Raw genomic sequence first — 23,903 nt, 5'->3', positions numbered from 1 at the left:
TATAAATCATTTTTAATTGAATTTCACTTTTCAATAAAAAAAATTACTTATTTTTAAATTAACTTTATATTTTCATATTTATCCCTATTTAATGAGGTATTTTACTTTAAAAATATAAACTAATTTATTCAAAAGAAATACTTAAAAAAAGATAATAATTACATTTTAAAAGATTAAAAATATTTTATATTTTTTAATATTAAATTCTTTAAAAAGACATTACATTTAAACGGAGGTAGCATTTCTTATAACAAATGTATATTACTGAAAAAATCATCTATGCCTAATTATCTATATCCTTTTTATTATAAAAGTTTTAACAATGTGTGTGTGTGTGTGTGTGTGTGTGTGTGTGTGTGTGTGTGTGTGTGTGTGTGTGTGTGTGTGTGTGTGTGTGTGTGTGTGTGTGTGTGTGTGTGTGAGAGAGATCTTTAATGAAAAATATATCGGTTTTGTAAATAAAGTGAGTGAATTTTATCAGACGACCGGCAAAGACATAAAATTGTACAAAAAATGATCAGAAAAAAAAAATTGGATTTGAAACTTTAAAGTGAATAGGTAATAAAATAAAATAAAATAAAAACGCATGCACTGACAGAAATAAAAAATTATCTGCAGGTGGATACGTGTTATTTTGTCGTCATCAAAGAAATATCGTGTTTGAGGATTCAGATTTTTAGTTTTGTTATGGAATTATTTATTAGGGCAGAGAGGCTGGATTGAGGGGGATGGAAGGAAGGCAACGATGATGAGCCTAAGCTTGAGCTGGGGTCAACTCTGCGTCACCGGCGCTGCTCCCTCTGGCTTGGTTGGCTCCTCTCTTCTTCCCTCTGCTTTCCCCCTCGCTTCTGTGTCCATTCGCCCTCCTCCTCCTTCCTCTCTCACCCTTCTCAGATCCCACTCTGCTCCGCTTCCCCTGAATGAGGACGACGACGGCGCCCAACTTCAAGACCTTAGGGTTCCTCCTCACTGGTTACTTCCACCAACCGCCTTTCAGGTATTCCTTCGAATTCCTTTCCTTACTGTTTCCCACTTTATTCCTTCGAATTCTATTTAACTCCCCCACAAGGATCCATTTTTTCTGCTCTACAGGTTACAGGGTGGGTGGAAAAAAAAATTGTTTACATATCTTATTGTAGTTCGGAAATATGATACCAAAATCTCAAGCCCCCTTTCGTCTGATTCTCTTGCTTTGTCCATGCTTCTGCGTGAACCGAACACCTGTGCATAGGTCATGGACACGCGATTCGAAATAAAAAATCTTTTCTGGATGCATGACATTGTTCGTAGAATAAAGGCGTGGCATGGTCTAATTGACTTTTTTTTTTTATATGTCATTTTTGTGCCTGTTTTTCCTTCAAGCTTTGCCAGCCTGCATTTGTTATTCAAAAAAGAAATCTAATTATTTACACTGCGCTTGTCCAATTTGATGGGTGAATGTCAAGTTCACCTGAGGGTGCTTGTGCTCTCGCAAACTGACATGATCCGGCATCTCTTTCAGGAATCAGAGTGGCTGAGGGTTACGCTGCATAAGTGGTTGGACGACGAGTACTGCCCGGAGGAAACCAACGTGGAGATAAGCAAAGTTGCAGCCCAGTCGTACTACAAATCTCTGCTGGAGAAACAAACAGACCTGGGTGAGATCTTATTGAAGATGGCCAGGGAGCTGGAATCCATTTCTTATCAGGAAAGCTTTCACGGGGCGTTCTCTTCTGCAAATGCAGCAATTAATCTGATTGCCCAAAGAATCGAAGACTCCTTCCAGTAAACCTGAGTGGTCGAGCCTAATAAGCCGAATGGATTTGATTGCTTCCTGCTGGTTGGTCTGAAACTTGCTTCATCAACTAATGTTATCCCTCACCAAATCCTGTAAAACCTTGAGCAATCATTCGATGCTTGGAAATTTTTTTTTTAGACATTTAATTAAGATGATTTATAAAGAGTTCTTTCAAAGTTTTAATTAATAACATTAGTTTCATTTTAAGATTATATCTTCGTTAAAAGTTGGATACTCAATTACATTTTTCTCACTTTAAAACATAACTAAGGGTCCAAAATACCAACCAAGTATCAAAAGCCTGCCACCACTATTAGACCGCATTCAATAGATTCTAAATGATATGTGTAGACACTATATCAACCTAATAATATTCGTATTTCAATTTCGATTCTCAATCTCTTAGAATCAAAAATAAGTGGAGGTCAATTGCATTTTAATTTTCAAGATATTCAAATATTTGCTTTACACAAGCATTCACAAAACTACTATTACACTTATACCAACATCTTAAGCCTAACTAATTTAATTAATATAATGCATATATCTTAAAGCTTAAAATGCAATTGAATCTCACAGAGTGCAAATAGTGCAAGTATAATCAAAATACGCTCTTAATTGGAAATAATGAATTCAAAATACACATGATTAAATTACTAAAGGCCTATAATTAAGATTAGCATATCCTGAGCTTATATCGCTTTACCTCTATCTTGACTTGAACTAGCTCCTATAATATTAAAGAGAAAGAGAGTGAGTACAATCAATCAGTAACTAAAGTTAATCTAGTTTACACAAATGCATGTCAATCCATTATAACAATACATGTGGCTTAAAAGACAACATCATCTATCTATAACATTTATCAACATTCTCAGCCACAAAATTAACAATCATATGATTGGGAACAACAATACACAACATGCCACAAAAATAACAACCATGTGACTAATATGTCATCATATTCAAGGCTATAATAATAATAACCACGTGACTATAAAATGATATGCATGATCATTTTCATTATTATACCATCTAGATACTTTCGATTGAAACTATGGGCTATTTAATCAAAGGGGATTTTCTATGTGAATAGATTACCCAAGCCTTCTAATTGTGAGGGGCTATCTAGCTAAGGCTACCACACTCCTTTTGGAATCACGGCTTCCCTCAAATCACACATTATGGAGTATTGTGCCCCTACGCTAGCCTTCTCATGTAACAAGTAAAAATTAGTTAGGTTCAAGTTGCTTAATAAACCATGAGACAGTCTCTCATTAAAAAAGTATGACAATAAATGAAAGGTAAACCATTGAGCTCCAAAAGATGGAAGTACCACAAGGATTTAAAGTCTCTACTCCTCTCCTTAGGTGAACTCCCCCTTATATGATCATGTAATGCAACATATGCTTAACACATATCATGCATATTTTTAATCACCATGTTTCTTGGCATGCAATTTATCAAAGCATCATAATAATAGAACACCATTCCCAAGACATCATACACATCTCTTCATTACTTAACTCATTTCACGAGTCATCACACTCCTCAAATCATATATTCATGCAAGAAATTACGATCAAATCACATCATCATCACATGTTCACAATACATTAAATTAATATTTTTTCTCAATATTTATCAAGTCCATTGCAACAAATGCTCCCTCCATCCTAAATTATAGAGTATTTTTAAAGGAGTTTATTCATTCTAAAATATAAAATACTTTGAATATATTAAGGTTTCATTAAATGCTCCAATTATAGTATTACTCTTTCTCCCTCTATAATTAATTTTCATCATTTCTCTTTTCAATATATTAAATAATAGGCATTTTGAAAGTTTATATTTTTATTTTGAAAAAATAAAATTGTTAAGTGTATTTAATGAAGTTTATTGATATGTGAAATTTTTTTTAAAAGTGTCTTATAATTTAGGATGAAGGGAGTATCATGTAAATCAACAAGATCATGTCATGCTTGCATTGAACATTTTCAAAGGCATATCTCATATTTCCAAGAAGCTTATAGGCATATATAATCAATTTAACAAATAAACGCATAAATTAGATTTTTCTCGATCATATCAAACCTTTGAGAGATCAAAAGTTTACTCTTTTATACCAAATATTTCCTAAGCTTTACCAAACTTGAATGGTGTCTCAAGGTGATTAATCTATAATTAATCATATTACAATCATCAATATCATTATTTACACAATCTCAATCCTTTAGCTCAACACTTTAACTACTCAAAATATCAATCTCTGTATTCAATCATACTCACTAAGTTTCTTAACTCCTAATGGCCCCAACTAACATAAATAAACTCTTTGCTCATAATTAGTAGTACTAAACAACCTTTAACTGCCTCATTAAATATATTTTTTATATATTAATGACTCCTAACAACCAAAAGCTTATAAAACCCTAAATTCTTAGTTTAAATAACTTAAACAACTTTTATTAATTTTATTTAAGTCAATCAATTCAAACCCATAGCTTTTAAAGTCTGAAAATCAACTCTCATCTACAAAACTTAGAGAAAATGGTAGAGGAAGGAAGGAGAGGGCTGAGGAAACTTACCATTAATGTTTGTTAGCTCCAAATTACTCTTAAATGGCATCCAAGTTGTACTCAAGTTAAGCTCTCGAGCTTATTTTTCAATCAATAGTGCTCTTATTTCTACCAAAAATTGACCACACGTCGTGGTGCTTGTGACAAATGGTATAGAGAGTCTTTGTATCATGCATCTGATCATTGCACTGTCATGGAGATTGCATAAGCTATGGTGTGCGGTACAAAAGTGATTCCTTTATGTTTTCTTCCAATTTTAGGATATGAGTTCCCTGATTCCACTCTAAACCTAATCTTAAGGCTACAACAATAACCCAATAGGCCAATTAGTCTTCTATAACCATCCACACACCGCCAAATACATTCAAAATTACTTAATTGCCCTTAATTAATTCAATTAACTCAAGAGTTAAATTTCATGATGTAATACTTTGCATCTCTGATTTCGATGACCAATCCTTCACCATTCAATCAGCATCCATGATCAAAGCCAATGTCTTCTCAAATAGCAAAAATATCTCTAGATTTAAAGCAAAAGCACAAAATGAATCTATCCCAAGATTTTGAAGTCCACACAAAAACTTGAATGATCCCTTAAGGATGGGAACTCTACGATGAACCGAGGGAAGGACAAGAAAACCAAGCAAGAGGTGACATAGCAAAATCTTCAAAGTAATGCTCTAAGCATCAAATTTAGCTTCATTGCATGAAGCAATCGAAACCCCCAAGAGAAATTGAGATCATGTTAGCCACAGTTTTGCCATTGAAATTCTTATTCTTAAACAAGACCTCTCATTAAATGGAGGGTTAAGGTTTATCCCTCAACTCTACTTGAAGAGTCACTGGGGACTATCAACTTAATTATATGTCAATTTTATTCTTCAATGTTAAAGATGTCCTTTTTCATCACCGTGACGATAAAAACATTTAATGTCTATAAGTCATTAATGGGTTCTACTATTTTTTAATATTTCTTATTAAGTTAAAAGTTATTTTTATCTTTCAATTTTTATTTGAAGAGTTGGTGGACACTTTCAACTCAAATATTTTATAATAAAAATATTAAATATAATGTGGAGCTCATTAATGGTCAGCTAATAGTAAAAAAAATGTTAGGTGATGAGAGATGAAATTTTTAAAATTAAACAATGAAATTAATTCATAATTGAGTTTTAAGATTTCCAATAATTTTTTGACTAAAGTTGAGACATTTAACCCTCGAATAAACAAAGACATGCATAAGAGCATTAAACATTAGAATAAAAGAAACAGAGGCATACATATGCATAATTGAAGAACCAAGGGGAAAGGGAGTAGAGTGCACTGATGGGCATGACAGACTTGAGGTAGAGTTCGTGAGACATGGAGACGGGTTCAATAACTTCAAGATGCAAACAAGGAGAAAGGCATGATCGGGAAGGGCCAATTATATATCTTGTGGTTGAGGATGTACTTGTTGTAGACGATGTTAGTGAACCTAAGGAAGATCCATATGGCTGGTCGAAAATCAAATATGCGAGGGAGAGAGAAGTCGAAGGGTAAAGAGGACGAGAAGGGGGAGAAAGAGAGAGAGATGGAGTGGGACAAATATATTATTTCACAGCAAATTAAAATGACAGACTTGTCCAAGAGAAAAAATGATAGACAAGTCGTAGAGACTATAACACATTTAACATTTTGCAAAACCTATTTATCATTTATATTTTGAAGAGATTTTATTGCCATACCCCCACTTTATCATCACTGCCGATATCTATAAAATAAACCAGCGTCTTAGCTCTCCAGATAATCGTTTTTAATACTTAATTATCTACAAGGCGCGACAGACACAGCCTAGTTATTTTACAGATGTAGGGGCATTCGCCCGTAAAAAGTTCAGAAATGACTGAACAAGTCCTTACTCAAAGCTACTGATTACGATTTCACCAACCAAAGAGCCAACCTTTGCCATCATGAGACGGCTCCAAGCAAGATTGACAGAGATGCACCAAATCTGAGGACCGGGGGGGGGGGGGGAGGAGCACTTTATTAGCGAGAAGCACTGACACAGGAACAAAGAGAGCTTGCTCGGGTATCAATGGCGGCGGAGGAGAAGGAAGTGAAAAAATCGAACGAGGAAAGAGTGAAGCTGTTTGTGGGTCAAGTGCCAAAGCATATAACCGAAGATGAGCTGCTTGCATTGTTCAAGGAGTTTGTTGCAGTGGACGAGATCAACATCATCAAGGATAAAGCCACTCGCGCTTCTCGAGGTTCGCTTTCTTTAACTCAAATCCTGCATTTTCCGCTCCTGATTTAATTAAAAAATGTGTCTTCCCTTTCCTGTAATTGCCAGACTAGTCAGAGCAGAGATTCCTTGAGTTTGAGCTTCTGTTACAGCATTCCAACCCCAATCTCGTGGGTTTTGGTTGCAGGGTGTTGCTTTGTAATTTGTCCATCCCGAGAAGAGGCAGACAAGGCTGTTAATGCGTGTCATGATAAGAAAATGCTACCTTGGGTTGGTGCCATCTTTCCATCTCATCATGAGTCGAGTTCCATTTTCCCTTTCTTTTCTCCCCCTCGAGCTAGCATTGTTTCTTATTGTTGAAACTTGAAAATAAACTGTTTACAGTGGAATACAATGTTGGTGCCGCTATTGTGGCTGATGCTGTTGGCTATCTAAAATCTTAATTGGGAAAGAATATGAATATCTAACTTGGCCATTTATTCTGGTAATTGCTATTTCTGGGCAGCGAACTTGGCGGCTGGTACTACGACTTAACTAAACTGTGAGCATCCTAGCTCTAAATTCTCACTTCGGCCACTGACTTAAGATGAATATCCTTTGCGATCCTAGTAAAAGAGGCACAATTTGCGTGCAACCTCAGATTGATAATTATCTTTTGTCCGCTAAAGTCATCATGTGCGAATCAATTGTAGCTTCTTTCATAAAATTTATAAATATGCTTCTATGGTGCTTTCTAGACAAGGACTTGTGAAAATTTTGGAAGGACCTTTTTAAGCCTTGCTCGACCTTAAGGTGATCGATCAGGCAGCCTTCTACATCATTGGGATATGCCCACACGATTGATTGTGTAACAGCCCTCCGCTCACCCCGCCTCCTCGAGGTCTTTTGCGGCGCTGGACACTCTCTCCCCAGGCCCACAACAAGGGTGACCCTACCCCTTACGGTGAGCATCAGGAGACAAAGGCTTCCCCGCAGTAGTGTGCAGGATTATTCCCCTTGCGGAGAGCCTCCCTAGGTTCGATCCTCCAACCTCTCCTACATAACAAAGTTGAGGCTGAACCTGGCAGCATTGAACCACTCAATGGTACCAGACTTCGCCTCAACTTCGTTAAGGTGGTAGAGGTTGGAGGTTCGAGTTTGGGAAGGTTCCAAAAGACCTCTTGAGTGGGGTGAGGAATAGCCACAGTACCACCTGTGGTGAATGCCGGTTTGGGCCTCGTGAGGGGAACTGGCCCAGCTTGGACAAAAGACTTCTGGAAGGCGGGGTGAGTCCAGTCCAAAAGACCTCCGGTGAGGTGGGGTGAGGACCGCGTGCTGTTATATAAAAGATGCCTTTTATATAACAGCCCTTTGGGTCACCACTGCCTCTCCAGGGTCTTTTCCCAGCGCTGGACAACACACATGTCACCACATGATTGCCAGCTTTCCCACTGGTGGTACAGTGGTTATTTCTCACCCTACCAAAGAGGTCTTTTGGAACCTTCCCAGACTCAAACCTCCAACCTCTACCACCTTAACGAAGTTGAGGCGAAGTCTGGTACCATTGAGTCAGGGAAAGCCGGCAATCATGTGGTGACATGTGTGTTGTCCAGCGTTGGGAAAAGACCCTGGAGAGGCAGTGGTGACCCAGAGGGCTGTTATAGATTGTGTTCAAAACTAGTTCCAGATGGTTGTGAACCTTTGATCTAAACATGGATTACCAAATTGATAAAAGTCAAAAAAATGTTGAGTCACAATCACCCACAGTTTTCCCTGGATCACTGATGTCTGATGATGATAGCTGCATGAAATGATGTTATTATGCTAATTCTGATAGGGAAGTATCCTGATCTTTGTGTCCAATTCAGGCATCTAGACCCTTGCAGGTGAAGTATGCAGATGGCGAGATGGAAAGGCTAGGTATGATATATATGTATTTTGTTTTTTTTGTTTTTTTAGTTTGCTCTGGAAATCATTCATGTGCAGAAGTTCGTATTTAAGCTTGGCTTTCCTTGAATATACATGATGGTAGAAACTATATTTTGATAAGTACTTTTTGTCTTTCTTGAATCCAGAACACAAACTCTTCATTGGTATGCTTCCAAAGAATGTTTCTGAAGTTGAATTATCCGCTCTTTTCTCCATGCACGGAAACATAAAGGATTTGCATATTTTAAGAGGTTCCCAGCAGACAAATAAGGGTAATGTTGCAAGTTTAGATTATTCTTGATTTCTTTTCTATTGTCCTTTTCTGAAACCATGAAGCAACATTAGTTGCTCTTGTCCATTGTGAATTTGTGGTAGGTTGTGCATTTTTGAAGTATGAAACAAAAGAACAGGCCCTTGCTGCCCTGCAGGAAATCAATGGAAAGCATAAAATGAAGGTTCGGCTTTTTTAAGACAAAACAAACAAAAAACAAAAAACTGAATTCCTGACAATTTAGATTTTGTTTGGTAGCATGAATTTTTGTTGAAAATTTTCATCTGGCCCTGTATTTTAAGAATCAGGTAAAGTAACTGTAGTACTCACTAGCTGATAAAAGACTTGTAATTAAACCTCTATCTTGCATACATGGTACGATTAATCCTCTATATATGTTATGCGCTAATTTTAGATTGAGAAACATGTATCTGGTTCCTTGGATGTGGTAGAATGGAAGCATGCAAGTTTAAACACAATTACAATTTTAGTTGTAAATCGTGTTTGCAGCATTTCCGACCTTCAAGCGGCATTCAGCCACAAAATCCTGTTGGTGAGGGACGTGAACCATTAATCATATCCCTCAGATGTCATTGTAATCCTTTCTCTTCATCTAGAAAGCTAAATCTGGCTTTATACACGTACAGAATTGGTTTGTATAACCTGACATTCGAGGTCCAGGCTTGAACAGGAACAGATTGGTTACGAGCTTGGAAAGTGAAACTCAGGCTTTCTCCTGTGAAGTTTTTTTAATACCATTTACAGTAAATAGGCCAAGCTGAAACCTAAAGCTTGGGATTGTTAAGCATTCACACATTCATTTACTATTCACTGTCAATCAATGTATTTATACATATATAAGCTCATAGGCTAGCTGAATGAAACCCTTGCAGACTTGCACATACATCTTATTCAATCACAATGGATTTGACTTTGAATTTACTCAGAAATTACTTCTGGCAACCAATCTTCATGTGGGCAATTTTTATATACGGTGTGCTTACGTGCCTGAAGTTTTTTGGTTTGTGGCTCACATTTGGACCGATCACACTTGATTAGAATTGTCAATGATATTGCCAACATTAACAATGGGTTGATCTGAGTGTTATATTTTCTTCTATAGGGTTCAAGTGTACCTTTGGTTGTCAAGTGGGCAGATACTGAAAAGGTAAGGCAAGCTCGGAGGGCTCAGAAAGCAAAGTCCCAAACATCTAGGGTGCCACATCCTAATACTCATCATCCATCTCTATTTGGAGCCCTGCCAATGGGCTATGTTCCTCCACATAATGTATATGGTTATCAGGTTTGCTCTGTTGAGATGCACTTAAAAATAATGGTTTTCTCTTAATTCGGCCTGTTTTTCTTCAATTTCATCGTAAATTCATGGTCTGAAATTTTGTGCATCATGTTCTCTTGATAGGCTGCTGGGGGCTACAGGATTGTGTCCTACCGTTTGCCACCAATGCAGAACCAGCCTGGTTTCCATAATATGATGCCTCGCTTGAATCAAGTAAATGCATTGCAGCCTAATCTTGGCCCTAATATGAGCCCTAGGGATTATCCCCTGCGTCATGCAAATTATGTTGGTTCTTACACTGCAGTACCAGCTCTACAGCATCCATATCCTGGAAGAATGATAGGTCCAAGGCATTTGAGTAGTTCCTGTCCTGCGTGGAACAGTGACTCTGCTACCTCTTCAGGGGGCAGTCAAGTTTCCAAAAGTCAGGTTGAAGGTTGTTCTCAATATTACCTGCACTTGTTTTTCCTGTGTCTCTAGGAAGATGGAAAGGTTGCCGTGGGAGAATATGCTCATTATTCCGTGTTCTATGACACAGGACCGCCGGGTGCCAATCTCTTTATTTATCACATACCTCAAGAATTTGGTGATGAAGAGCTTGCAATATACTTTCAACCATTTGGTAGTGTTTTGAGTGCTAAGGTTTTTGTTGATAAAACAGCTGGTGCAAGCAAATGTTTTGGTGAGCCCAACCTAAAGCTGCAGTTATTTTGTTTATTAATGTGTGTGTGTTTTTTTTTTTAATTGTGTGGCTTTTATGATTTGGAGTGATAAGGTGGTGGTGTTTGCAGGATTTGTGAGCTATGAATCTCCAGAAGCAGCTGAAGCAGCTACTAGGAGGATGAATGGATGCGAGTTAGGTGGTAAGAAAATGAAGGTTCAGCTTAAGAGGGACAACAAACTGAGGAAGCCTTACGGACGATGACAGAGCTGAATGAACATGGACGGTGATCTGTACAATTCATGGCCCCTCAGCCCCTCACTGATGATATATATCTATTGATTATTAATTACTAATAATTAATAACTTGTTGATTTTCCCTTCACAAGGCATGTCGATTGCTTTGGAAACGACACAGGTTCCCACTTAGTTTTGTCATTCTTTAAAAGGAGTCAAAAGGTGAAGTATTGTTTCCAGTTTCCAGTTTCCACCAGCTAGTATCAACTACCTATTAGCCATCCAGTGGTTTCAAATTAGTGGAACTCTTTTTTTTTTTTTAGGGAGAAAAATCAAACTAAGCAGTAAACCCACTCCATTGTTGTGATAAAGGCGAGAATTCATTTGCTGGTCACGATGGACGGTGGCCTTTAGCCTCCCCTTTGGAGATAGGACCTTAGTGGACGGTAACAGTTTCAGACTCAGCTTTGTTTCAAACTAATCCCGTTTGAGTACCACTTTTTTGTTTTTTTGTTTTGTCTTTTGGTCCATGACAAAATATGCTAGGATTATGTGATTGTTTCAGGAAAAGATTTTAACCGCTGTTTTAATCCCTTAATGGAGTATCTTTTTTTTTTTTTTTCCACTCATGTTTTAAATAAACCTAAAACCCGGTGAATGCTGCTGTCAATATAAAATTAAACAATTTATAAGAAGGGGCACGGTTTATAAATCAACATACAATGCATATATATGCCTTTCTAAGCTAATCTATTATATCAAAACACGTGGTACTAGCCTCCCTCCAACTTGTTCTTTTTGGGCGTATTTTGAAGTGATGGGTAGGAAATACACAAGTGGGGTGTAAGTGTGAGTGCAATGCTGATACGTGTTATGGAATTTAAATATTAGAATACAAGTCTCTCAGGTAATCATCAAATGTTAGCTTGTTTTGAACATCAGATAGCATCAACAACCGTGTTGTTTCAGGAAAAAAACATGAGAATATATATTAATATAATAATTTATTCCTTTAAAAAATATAAAATATTTTGTGTAAAGTTGTATATTAAAAAATATAAAATATTTTTAGTGTTTTAAAGTGTTATTATTATATTTTTTTAAAAAGTGTCTCTAATAAAAAAATATTTTATATTTATTTTAAAGTGAAATATCTTGTTAAATGAATATAAATATGTTAAAATATTAGCCTAAAAATAAATAAATATTTTATTAAAGTTAAAATTTAATTAAAAATATTTTATATTTTTTAACTCACCGAGCACATGCTAATTGTGATCATGGAGGGCACCTCACCCACCAACTCTGTTCCTTTTGATCATTTTGGAGACACGTGTCAAACATGTGGTTTCTTAAATTACTTTTTCATGTTGTCAGAATTTCTAGAGTTTGAAACTGCCACGAGTCCGTAAAGTCCCATCGAGACATAAGAAAAGGAAGAAAACAAATTAAAAAGTGAAATAATGAATGAAGAACAATTTTAAAACAAACTTTATTGACAAATTATTATTTATTGTAAAACTTATTAACATATAATATTATGAAATATTAAATTACTTTGTTAGTATAAGAGGCCTCCAAGAACATAATAGAACACTTGGGTTGATTTTTTTTCTTTTTTGAAAGGATCAAATCCACAAGGGAATAAAAGAATGGTGATTTAGCTGTTTGGAAAATGCGGAACTAAGGAAGAGGCAGATGGAGTGGTGATTGGTATGAAGCGTGATCAGTGACAGACTTGCAGTTTTATCCAACGGTCATTCATCTATTCGCAAATTCCAAAAATCATGACACCTACTTTAGACGGCATTTCAACTGTTCTGTCGGCTCTTTCCTCCCAGTCTCACCTCCCTCCCTTCCATTTTCTTTTCCCTTCACGTCTTCAACTGCTCATTTGTGCCATTTAACTCTATTATTACATTTACAATTCTTTCTCAAATTTTATTCTCAATTTTTTATATTTTTTTCTTGAGTCTGGACAATAATTTTCATGGTCTAGATTTTATTACAATTTTGGCTCCTCTATTTTTCAGAGAAAGAAGTATGAGGAGCAGTGGTCAATTGAAAAGGAGAAGGAGTTTGAAAATTTTTAAGAGGGAATTTTATTTCTTGCCCTAAATTAAAAATTGTTTAATCAAACAACTCTCCCCGCCCATCCATTGAAAAGGTACGTTTAAGTATTTTTAAATAGGCATCTAAATTGAATATTCTAATTTATTTATGGGGTCTCCGTCAAGTTGGATGAAGTCAGTGCACCCTTTAGTAGAAACTCCGTAGGTAGAAAAGGAAATGAAGTGAAGCGTGGATGTAAGTTGAAAAAACCGTAAAGTCGGAGATTGTGGAGAAATATATAATGGTTGCTTGGACGGCCTAAGAAAGGAAAACGAGGAGTCATATACGTTGCGTCATTGATTCGTCCCCTACCATTCCATCTAGAAGAGTGGGTAAAAGCATGGGCATGCTCCGCTTGTTAAGCTTCTAGAAGAATGTCGCCCTCGTCAATTTCAAGCTCCTCCTCCTACTTCTTTATTAATACTTTTATTCTCGCCTCTCATCTGGCCCCCCCCCCCCCCCTTCTTCTTTCTCAATCTGTCAAACAAAGACAGCCCCCGATGACCTTCGCTTGTTATTTCACTTTCCAATTTCAATTTCGTCTCTGCTTTTCCCAGATATTCTCTCTCGATTTCTAATACGATACTGGCAGCATTCCAAAGTTATTCGTGCGAGGTTCTGGCTCGATGGACAGGAAGCCGACGGATGTATCTCGTTTCATGCTTTTTGAAGCCACTGGGGATTCCGAGGCCGACGGTGATGCCATCATGGATGACCAATCCGACGGAGCCGATGGTGACGACGACGACGACGACGCCGAATCTTTCAGCTATGAGGGATCTGAGAGTCACAATTGGGATCTGGTTGATCAACAGCTCAGAGGACATACACCTTGCGTTGCCGATGCTGAGTGTGAGCATCCTGACGGGAAGAAAAATGATGAAGAAGAAGCCGATGTACATGGAACGTCGTACTGTGACGATGATGAGATTCAGAAACACCAACACCGATCAAGTTTGTCGGTGGACTCGGCGCAGCAGTTGATGGACGAGATGGAAAAGAACAGGCGATTCTGGGAAGCTTGCTTGGCATCTTGACTCTATATTCTTCTTTTCCTGAGCCTTTGATCTTTATACGATCGGTCGTCTTCCTGTGTAATCTAGGCTTTACCAGAATTCTGTGTAATTTTTCCCCGTGTGTTCAAAGAGAGAATGGGGCGGTGGATCAATTAAGTAGCATTTAATTGTACATAATTGCTTAAAATGATGCGGCTGGCTGCTCACCTCTCGGAGATTCGTAATCGGTGCGTAAGTCACTTCTGCATTTTCCTTCTTTTTTCTGTTAGTTTGATTTAAAGTTGTAATCTCTACAGTTTCTACTGTGACAGATTACGGATCAGTTTCACGGAGTATTGGGTTTGTATCTCTTTTCTAAATTTAGCTGTTCTAAAAGGTCTGGGAGCCATTTGTTTTAACTTATTTTATGAAAAAATTACTTATTTTTGTTTAAATTTATTTTGTGAGTTTTTATAATATTTGTTTAAATTTTTAAAAATAATTAAAATATCAAAAAAAATTTCTCAAGTAGAGGAGAACAGGTATTTTAAAGAGGTGAAGAATCATAAAATTTTAAAATAATATAATCATTAATCATTTTTATAAAGCAAAAATTAATAAAGATATTATAAAATTTAAAAATAACTAATTAATAATTATTTTTTATTATTATAATCAAATATAAAATAATGTCTGCTTCTTATAAAATTTTTATATGATAATTTTTTTAATAAAATCTCTGAACTTAAAAATTACTTATTTTTTAACTTTCAACAGGGTATCTTTCGAAATGCAGATAATCACATGCCGCCACCAGGCACCAACCACCCCAGCACGAAGGTTCACTCAAAATATGTGCAGTTCATTATTTGATTTATAGTATTAAATTCTTTTCATTCGTGAGCATGGGAAAGACATCCGGCGCAAGATAGGATAGCACAGCGATGAATTTGGAATCCATTAATAACATACAAAGCAAATACCATACAAGCCTAGAAGACTGAATGCCTATGAATCTCACCCGTGTGAAATATGCACATCACATGAAGTTTCTCCTATATGGCAGTACATCACCATCTGTCACGTCTAGATAAAAAATTTTCACTTCAATAAGGGAAGAACTGGATTAAGGTCAGCCCTAAACTGAACATAACCCACCACCACAAGCAAACATTTCCTGCCCTGTCAATCAATTTACACGATGAACAATTGTCCTAGAGACATATAATCTGAATTTTTTTAAAAAAAAAGGAAAAACAAAAAAGTTCTTTAGATGCAGACAGTGGCACCAGGGGAAGGGTCCGTTAATTTAGCAGTTATCTCCACGTTACTAGTGCCTGCACATTTTATCGGTGGACTGCTTGTGTCAACACTAGATCTCACGGACTTTTCTTCGCATGAAGAACTGGAACAGGATTGCCCGGTTTCGCTTTCAGTAAACGACATAGCATATTTTTCTCTCTCACATGAAGGTTCGGCTTCCTCTTGCTCTTGCTCTTCTTCCTCGTCCCCTTCCCCTTCGTCATTACTAGTATCCATTTCTTCCCCACTTTCATATTCATCCTCAGATGAATGAAACGACGTGGGCGAACATGCCGCGGCATCTTCTCGTTCTGTGAGTGTCTTCATTATAAGAGTCATGAGCAAGTTCATCACTTGGACCGCATGCATCAGAGCAGTTAATGGATCGGACATCTGTTTCAGGGGAAGTGCGGATTTTAGAAGAGATAATAAGTGTTGCAGGTTTTTCATGTGAAAGGAGCTAAAGAAGTAATGATATAACATATATATATATATATATATATCAGTAAGTGCATCAGGCGGATGTATTAATGACAAACCTGAGTCATGTTCGGAGCGAAAACCATGGCAACATTTCTCGCGTTCATTTTGTTGTGTTCTTCGTGCTCAACAACATCAGCCATGAGATCAACAGCCCAGGTGAGCAGGGCAGCTTCTGTGGGCTTTAGTCGCTTCACAAGTTCAACGTATTCTTCTTCTGTGTTGCAGTGAAGAACTTGCTCTGGAGAAAGTCCATCAAGAATTCCGGAAGGAAGCTCCCGGAACCAGGCCTTGATTAGGCCTGCCAAGCAGTGCACATCGATGTCGTCGGGCACAATCCCCCTATTCAACTGCTCCCTCACATTCTCCTCTTCACTGTTCTCTGGGTTTATGCGAAAAATTCCTTCCGCCTGAAAATCATTAAAATAAGAATGAATTTGCTAATCTGTAACTCACTTCCTTCTTGCCACATCTTTTTGTTATGGCCAGCGACGTGTACAAGTATTTGTAATTGGTAAAGTCAGTCAGTACCTTCAGGCCTCCCTGTGAGTACAGACGCTCCTGCATTAGCAACAAAATAGTGGGGATACTATTCCCCTTTGAATCATAAGAGCACTGCATTGATTCAGCTGAGACGCCAAACACACTTTTACTGCAATTATAGATGACTGCGAGTTAGAACAATGCATTAATTAAACATAGATGAGGAGATGAGGTTATTTAGGAAAAATGGAATTCAGAAAAAGAATAATCGGCTTTTAGTAATAGCTGCGGTGTTTAACTAGTTTACGATATTTTTGAAGCTCAAAGTTCAAATCTTTGCCTAGAAGAAGGCATTGTTCAGTCAAATTCTATTTTGCACATATTTGATTTTTGAACTAACCTTTATGCCAATCTGAGCTTATTTCGAGTTAACTGTGAATCCTATGCATGTGATATGTCCCAAACAATCACAAGCATTCCTCTCATTTTAAGGGATCCCAGTTAATAGAAAATTCCTAAGAATGCTATGTCTGATGCTTTCCGCGGTCAACCCAGTCATAACAATTTACAAGAGCTTGGTCGCGACCGTTGAAGAAGTTCAAGGTTCCTTTAAAACCAGTTAAGAAGAACGCCGAGGTTTCTGTGAATGAAAATGGGCCTCTCTCTCTCTCTCTCTCACACACACACACACGCTCACACAGGCAGAACTAGACCTAACAACAATAAAAGCTTTGGCTCCTCATCAAATAAACAGGCATGTAAGATTGAAGCAGATAATGAAATCACGTGTGAAGTGTAGCAAGATGGGGAGAAATGAAAGAAGCAAGCAGGAACCTGGCGCTGGGAACCCGACCCGGAATTTCGAGCTGGAACTCGACAGGCAGACCCAGGAAGCCATTGAAGCGATCGAAAGTGACGTGAGTGATGTGCTGAACGTTGGTGGGCCATCCGGTTTCGAAGTCATGAGGGACGGCGGAGATCACATCGTCGGGTGGTTGCATCCGACATGACACCATTGATTTTCTCAAAGCGCTTAACAGGAAGGGGACGAGGGAGTTGGTGTGGTCTTTGTCTTGCTGGGTCATCGTGGCTGCTCTGCTCTGCTCGGCTTCACAAATCTGTCGATGTTGATTCTCAGGTTTTGTTGCCTTCCGCACTTCTAACGGTCACTCTTTCAAATTCTGTTCCGATCCTCCACTTTGATTTCATCTCTAGTCCCTTGTCGTCTTTTATATTGCCACACCCGCCCCTTCATTAATTATATTATACCCCACATTTTTTTTTTGGGTATTTGCTTGTAAAATTGCAGTTCTTCTTTTAAATTCCGAAGTTCGGTTCGCTTAATTAAAGTGATGGCATTGATTTTTTTGCCAGCAAAATTAACGCATTATTAACTATTAAGGTTAAGTTTCAATTTCAATTGGCTTCTTAAAAAAGCAAAGGCAACAAACTACAATTTGGAAATCTTTAATGTCAAGTTTGTTATTTTAACTGTTAAATGATTGCTCGTGAAGGGAGTAGGTTAATTAGTCTCAGTTGAAAAAGAAGTTATGATCAGTCCTTTATTTGTAATTAAAGATTATCAGTATTTTTTAATAAATGATTAAAGTGTACGTTTAATTCTCTAAATTTATATAAGTTTTTTGAAACACCTCAATTTAAATTTTAATAGTTAATTTGAATTAATAAAAATTTTAAAAAATATTTAGAGGTAAGCAAATTAGTAGGAGATGATTATTAAATCTAACTTAGAATATAATTATAAATTAAAATTAAAAAAATTTAAAAAAAATAAAAAAAAATAAAAAAAATATTATTAAATTATTATTATTATTAAAAAAAAAAGAGAAAAGGTAAAAAAACAAACAAACAAGCAAAACGAGAAGAACAAGAAAACTTTCCACTGTGCGTGTGTAATCATTATATTTATATAATAATAATAAAAAAAAAGAAAGAAGAGAAAGGAAAGAGAAAATTAATTAAAAAAATTGTGGGACCCACGTTCATTTTTAAAAGCCACCGTTCTCTTCTCATTTTTCCTTCATTTCTCTTCTATTTCGTGTGCGATCAGAGAGAGCGTTTGAGCCAAGTTCACCGGTGCTGGGTTTTAAGGTAAGAGTTTTTAATAGGATATTTAGGGTGTGATTTTAAGCTTTTCAAGACTAAGTAAGTGTTCTAAAAATTTTTCTTAGTCATCCTTCTTCTTTGGTTTCTGAGTTTGTAGTGGTAGAAAATTTAAGATCTGGAAGAGAGATAAATTTATGTTGAATAAATATGATTTTTGAGGTTGTTAGTAGTATAATAAATGTTCTAAAGTATAAATTTGTTGATGATCTTTGAATTTGTGACTTATGGATCAAATTCTAAACTAGATCTGAAAATATATGTTGATTTATTGAGGTTTAGATGATTATTTGGGATGAGAAATGAATTATTATGGCTATAGGATTATGATTCTAAACTAGAGACTCAATTTTTAATTTTTGAGTATTTTAGGTACGAATTTATGAAATAAAAAGAAAATTTTAATAATAGAAATTAGTTTAGAAGTTAATTTTTAGATTATTAATGTTTATTGATAATTAAAAGAGGAGTTAAAAAAATTTTACTTAATAGTATTAACTCTAGATTTGTATTAAGATTGAGATTAGGAATTATGTTATATTTTTAATTCTATTATTAGAATTATTTTATTAATTTCAAAAATTGAAACTAATATTTATAAATAATATGTTATCTGTAGATTGTATTACTGGTGAATATTGTGATGAGAGAGAAATTTTAAGGAATAATTTATTGAAAAAGCCACAAGGTAACCATGCTTTTAATTTATGATTAGTGTTACTTCATGTTAATTAGGTGATTATTGAGAAAATTATGAATTTTGTAATATTGTATAATTGTGCAATATTATTATGAATTTGTTTAATTATTGTGGGAAGTGTTGGGAAACTTGCTATTATTGTTGTATTTATGTGCCATGTGGTACGCCCCTATTGGAGCTCAATAGGTGGCTTGTAAAGGCTCGGGCTAATCTACCTTTGACTGGGTAATTTAGCACCGAGTGAGGGCTACGGCTCGAGGTTAATGGAGGGATATAAGGATGGTTGTTTGTGTTTATTGTAATATTTCTTATATTTGTTGGAATTATATTATTTTAATTCTCACGTAGTAAGCACACACTTAACTGTTTGTATACACTATCATAAATTGGCTTTGGTTACTGGGACTTTTGAGTCTCATTATGTGGTTAACAATTTTCAAGAGAAGAGCCACGAGTGACACGTGAAGGAGTCCCAGAGGCTTAGTGGTATAGATCGACTGTCTCTTTTGGGTATTTAATTTATGATTTATAATGTGTTATATTGCCAATATTAGGGCTTTTTGTTTATTGTCAATTATATGAATATATAAATGTAATTATGTCTTTTAAACTATTTCTATTTTTGGTACAATTTGGATGACTGTAATTTTAATATTAGATTTACTTTGGATTGATTAAAATGGCAAGATTATAAGGTCAAATAACTGGCTTATGTTAAAAATTGACTAAATTGCTTATTTTACTTGTTGGGAGTATAAGGATGGACAAATATAATTTAGTTTACTTATTAGGAATATAAGGATGGACAAATGTGATTTAGTCTAATGGCATGTGGGAGGTAAAAATTTATTTGAAATGTTATAGTGTGTGAGTTGAAGCCAATGATAAAATATTTTATATTGAAATTATTGATATAAAAATGTGTTGGGTGGCTGTAACCCAACTATGGTTGAGTTAAATTATTAAAAAAAAAAATTTGGTGTGTTACATTTTCAGTTTGATCTCTTAATTTTATAAAATATTTTTTATTTACTTAAATGATATTTTTGGCCAATTATTATTAGTTTTAAACAAATAAATTTAATATGTCAATATTTGATAATATTTTTTGTATTTTAAAAAATTTAATGTAAGAAATTTTTATTGATATAATTAACAATGTTAGAATTAAATGACTAAAAAAATAATTACTAAAATTAAAGAAAAAAATAAAATCTTATGTAAAATTAAATAACTAAAAGTATATTTTAAATTTAATAAATTTAGGGTTAATATTAAATTTAAACTTTACACCATAAGTTAGGGGTGATTTGAACTCTAAACTTTTAAAAAGTATATTCTGAATTTTAAACAATTAAAATCAAGGTAATTTTTCCTACAATTAAATTTTGACAAATGTCTGTCAAATTGGGACATCATGTGTAATTTTTTTTTTAAATTTTAAACCCTCTCTCTCCTACCCTTATTTAATAAAAATTACACATTAAGCCTCATTTAATGGATGTTTGTCAAGATTTAACAATAGGGATGAAATTATCTCAACTTTAATTATTTAAAGTTTAAAATGTACAATTTAAAATTTTATGGTTCAAATCGTCCATTTATAGTTTAGAATTCAAATTGCATATTAATCTATAAATTTATCTAATACATATAATACTATGACTTCAAAGAATCGTATCAATTCAAATGATTTGCAAACTAATATGGATTTATATTTTTTTTAATTTAGCCTAAGAATATAAATGAACTTATTTATTATTATTAAACAAATGACAAATAATCAATGGGTGTTGGATTTAAATGTAACAAATAGTATCTTATAATAAAATGAACCAACATTCAAAAATATGTTAAAAAGATGTACCTAAATGGTTAAGGTGAATTAAAAGTACACTCTCACCAAAGAAAAGGGGCACCTAAGATGAAAATGGTCTTAGATTTTTGGGATAATGATAAATAAATTTCTTCAAAACATATGAATAACAATTTGGCCCCCTCTGGCCAAAAAAAAAAAACAATTTGGCCCTTGTAAAATATGATAATGTTTTTAAATTTTAAGGAATTCAATTATCATTAAAAATTTTAATAAAATGATAAAAAAAACTCCTTAATTTAAAAAGTGTAAAAAAAATTGTTTACAAATTTTATTCTAAAATTTACAATTATAGTTTAGTAAATAATTAAAGTGGTTTAGAAATTCATAACTTTTTTTTTACCATTTTTCTTCAATTAGTAAAGCATAATGAAGTTTTTTTTGTTCACAATTTTAATTTTAAAATTTACAATTCTACTTCAAAACATTGGCAACTTTTTTTCACCATTTTTTTTCAATTAACAAAATGCAACAATTTTTTTTTCCATTCATAATTTTAGTTATGAAATTCACAAATTTAGTTCAATAAATGATTAAAATGATTCAGACGTTCACAATTTTTTTAATCATTTCCTTCACTCTTTTAAATTAAAAAGTATTTTTATCATTCCATTAAAAATTATAACAACAATTAGACTTTTTGAAATTTAGAAAATATTATCATATTTTACGAGATCAAATTGTAATTTTTTTTATTTTGGAAGGATCTATTTATCATTTCCCCTAGATTTTTCCCATCATCAGCATTCAGGATTTCATGAATTGAAATTTCAATAACCTCAGCTCAAAAGTTCGTCTGGAGTTCCAGCAAAAAGAATCTAAAGTTAAATCGCATGTTATTAAAAAAAAAAATAGCACTGAATTTATGGCGGGGATGATTGAAACGATTGGTGGATAAGGCTTTTTAGGAAAAAAAAAAAAAAAGTGAAATGCATAACTTTCCAATCACTCAAATCTTTAAAAAAAGAGAAGGCCGGGGGGGGGGGGGTCCACACATTTTTTCTTGGCGAGCTAAAATGCTCCCGTTTTTATTTTGTGGGCTTGGGCTAATATTTTTCATCTCTGGTTGGGCAAGGAAATTAATCTATAACGTTAGATTTTTTTTTTTTTTTCAAATGTGCGTTAGTTTTTCTAAAGCATTACTTTAATTATAACGTTAGAAATGAGTCTTGTTGATGAAAACTCTGTTCGATATATATAATCAACAAGAGTAGCTTAAAAAAAATTTATAAAAATGGATTAAGATGTTACATTATTTAAAATCAAAACAAAGTCCTTGACTATCTCGTCGATGAGGGAGAAGGGAATATCAAGTTTAAGTGAAGGAAGAAAAGGTTGGAATAAGGCACTACTTTGCGTGGACGAGAGATGGATGTAAGTGGGAAGCAGAATGGATCCAATTTGGAAAGAGTCGGTGGTACTCTCTTCTCACACATTACAGTTTGAATTTTAAGGATCCATGACCGTTGCGACAAAAGCCTTGTTTGGGTTGGTGGGCCCTCCTTCCTCTTCAACACATCCTTCTTATTTCATTGCCTTTTTCATCCCATCATATTTTTCATTAAAATTTTACCAAAAAATATTTTCCATTAACATCTCATCATATTTCATTCATGCTTCATGAGTCTGTTTTGCCCAAAAAAAACTTTCAGATTTTCCCCAACAATTCGTAAAAGATCAATCATCAAATTAACAAGATGATTTTGTAAGAAATTACATTGGAAAAATATTTAATATTATATAAAATCGATTTTTTACAGAAAAGAAATATTCTCTTTGATGGGTTGTCCAATAATAATGAGGAAGAAATATCCAGGAAGGCAGGAACCATATATCACCAATTATACTTCCAAAGTCCAAATAGAGGATATTGCTATTGGATCCTACAACTGTAAGAAAAGAGAAAAAGCGCTATTTTTATTTTGATAAATATAATATCAAAAATTAAAATATATAAAATTTGAATTTTTTTAAAAAAATCAAATTTTAAAATCTTCTCTTTTGGGACTCTCCCTGCCATTTTCCTTTTCAGATTTTCTCCTCGCTTCAAGAAATTTCGGGTGCGCTTGTTTCCCTTAAATACAGGCAGGGGTGTTCTAGTCTTCGAGAATATAGAACACTGTACCGTGCCATGCATGCTCTCCATCTCAAGGCACTCGCTGCTTTGTCTTCTAAAAACATCATCGTCAGTAACCCGTCCAACAATTTTTCAACAACTTGCTTTCGCGTGTTGATTATCGCTTTAACATCTAAGAAACATAATATATCTGCTTTATTTCAGCCATTAATCACGTCATATTACAAGTAATTAAACACTGTTATACATTTGCGTGATATAAAGCAAACGCTGGTCTCTCTAGCTAACCCTATAGAGTAAATCTTTGAAGATGGTTTCAAAAGCTTCAACCGAAACGACCATTTATGCCCTTGCACAGATAATATTCTTGTGTGATTAGTAAGTAATGAACATGATGAAATAAACATCACGTTATTCTGTACATAAATTAGAAGTTAAATTACACTATAATTAACGCAACTTGATCACTTTGATTGTTGACCAAGCTACGAGCTTTGCGGCAGGTTTCCGCATTTGAAATCTCTCCCTATAATTAGATTCATCCAAAATCTGGAGCACGTTGAATGCACCTGTTTTCTTTATTTGCACAAATCAACTGTTCTATTTTAAACTACAATAATGTTATCTTATATAAGTTTGAATTTTGGACTTCTTCATACATGCCAAAATTGTGAACTCAAAATCATAATTTTCTTAAAAATATCCAAACACCCTATACATGTATGTCAAAATTAATTATGAATCAAAAACTATAAACATTCCATTAGCTACTATTACATGCTTTTTAATTCAATTTTTCA

The 23,903-nt window shown here is 34.7% G+C and overlaps 4 protein-coding genes across 9 annotated transcripts; 3 read left to right on the top strand and 1 right to left on the bottom strand.

Annotated features, from left to right (window-relative positions):
• The first annotated feature begins 705 nt into the window (after positions 1-705).
• On the top strand, positions 706-1,989 carry LOC129307022 (uncharacterized). The gene is made up of 2 exons (XM_054947872.1): positions 706-997; positions 1,502-1,989. The coding sequence occupies exons 1-2, from the start codon at positions 746-748 to the stop codon at positions 1,766-1,768; spliced, it is 519 nt and encodes a 172-aa protein (XP_054803847.1). The 5' UTR covers positions 706-745; the 3' UTR covers positions 1,769-1,989.
• Positions 1,990-6,093: 4,104 nt separating this feature from the next.
• Positions 6,094-11,448, top strand: LOC129304452 (RNA-binding protein BRN1-like). 5 transcript variants are annotated; one of them, XM_054944115.1, is made up of 9 exons: positions 6,094-6,605; positions 6,768-6,850; positions 8,428-8,479; positions 8,635-8,760; positions 8,834-8,943; positions 9,883-10,062; positions 10,180-10,492; positions 10,595-10,738; positions 10,832-11,448. In XM_054944115.1, the coding sequence occupies exons 1-9, from the start codon at positions 6,434-6,436 to the stop codon at positions 10,861-10,863; spliced, it is 1,212 nt and encodes a 403-aa protein (XP_054800090.1). In that variant the 5' UTR covers positions 6,094-6,433; the 3' UTR covers positions 10,864-11,448. The 5 variants fall into 5 exon arrangements, with proteins under 5 accessions (XP_054800090.1, XP_054800087.1, XP_054800091.1 ...); XM_054944112.1 differs by having other exon boundaries at positions 6,097-6,605; positions 6,689-6,850; positions 10,848-11,448; XM_054944114.1 differs by having other exon boundaries at positions 6,099-6,605; positions 8,864-8,943; positions 10,848-11,448.
• Positions 11,449-13,500: 2,052 nt separating this feature from the next.
• Positions 13,501-14,976, top strand: LOC129307494 (uncharacterized). 2 transcript variants are annotated; one of them, XM_054948474.1, is made up of 2 exons: positions 13,501-14,309; positions 14,839-14,976. In XM_054948474.1, the coding sequence occupies exon 1, from the start codon at positions 13,693-13,695 to the stop codon at positions 14,101-14,103; it is 411 nt and encodes a 136-aa protein (XP_054804449.1). In that variant the 5' UTR covers positions 13,501-13,692; the 3' UTR covers positions 14,104-14,309; positions 14,839-14,976. The 2 variants fall into 2 exon arrangements, with proteins under 2 accessions (XP_054804449.1, XP_054804448.1); XM_054948473.1 differs by lacking the exon at positions 14,839-14,976 and adding an exon at positions 14,394-14,470.
• A 41-nt stretch (positions 14,977-15,017) lies between these two features.
• LOC129307492 (rho GTPase-activating protein 2-like) lies at positions 15,018-17,606 on the bottom strand. Its single transcript, XM_054948472.1, has 4 exons — positions 17,161-17,606; positions 16,375-16,495; positions 15,903-16,253; positions 15,018-15,756 (listed from the first exon to the last, which is right to left on the bottom strand). Exons 1-4 carry the CDS (start codon positions 17,409-17,411, stop codon positions 15,331-15,333), a joined length of 1,149 nt encoding a protein of 382 aa, XP_054804447.1. The 5' UTR covers positions 17,412-17,606; the 3' UTR covers positions 15,018-15,330.
• Between the last annotated feature and the right edge of the window lie 6,297 nt (positions 17,607-23,903).

Source organism: Prosopis cineraria, unplaced genomic scaffold, assembly GCF_029017545.1.
Source record: "Prosopis cineraria cultivar Desert tree isolate PC_DT_omini unplaced genomic scaffold, ASM2901754v1 PC3, whole genome shotgun sequence".
In the NCBI taxonomy this organism is placed as follows: domain Eukaryota; kingdom Viridiplantae; phylum Streptophyta; class Magnoliopsida; order Fabales; family Fabaceae; genus Prosopis; species Prosopis cineraria.
This window is presented reverse-complemented; position numbering and strand designations above follow the sequence as displayed.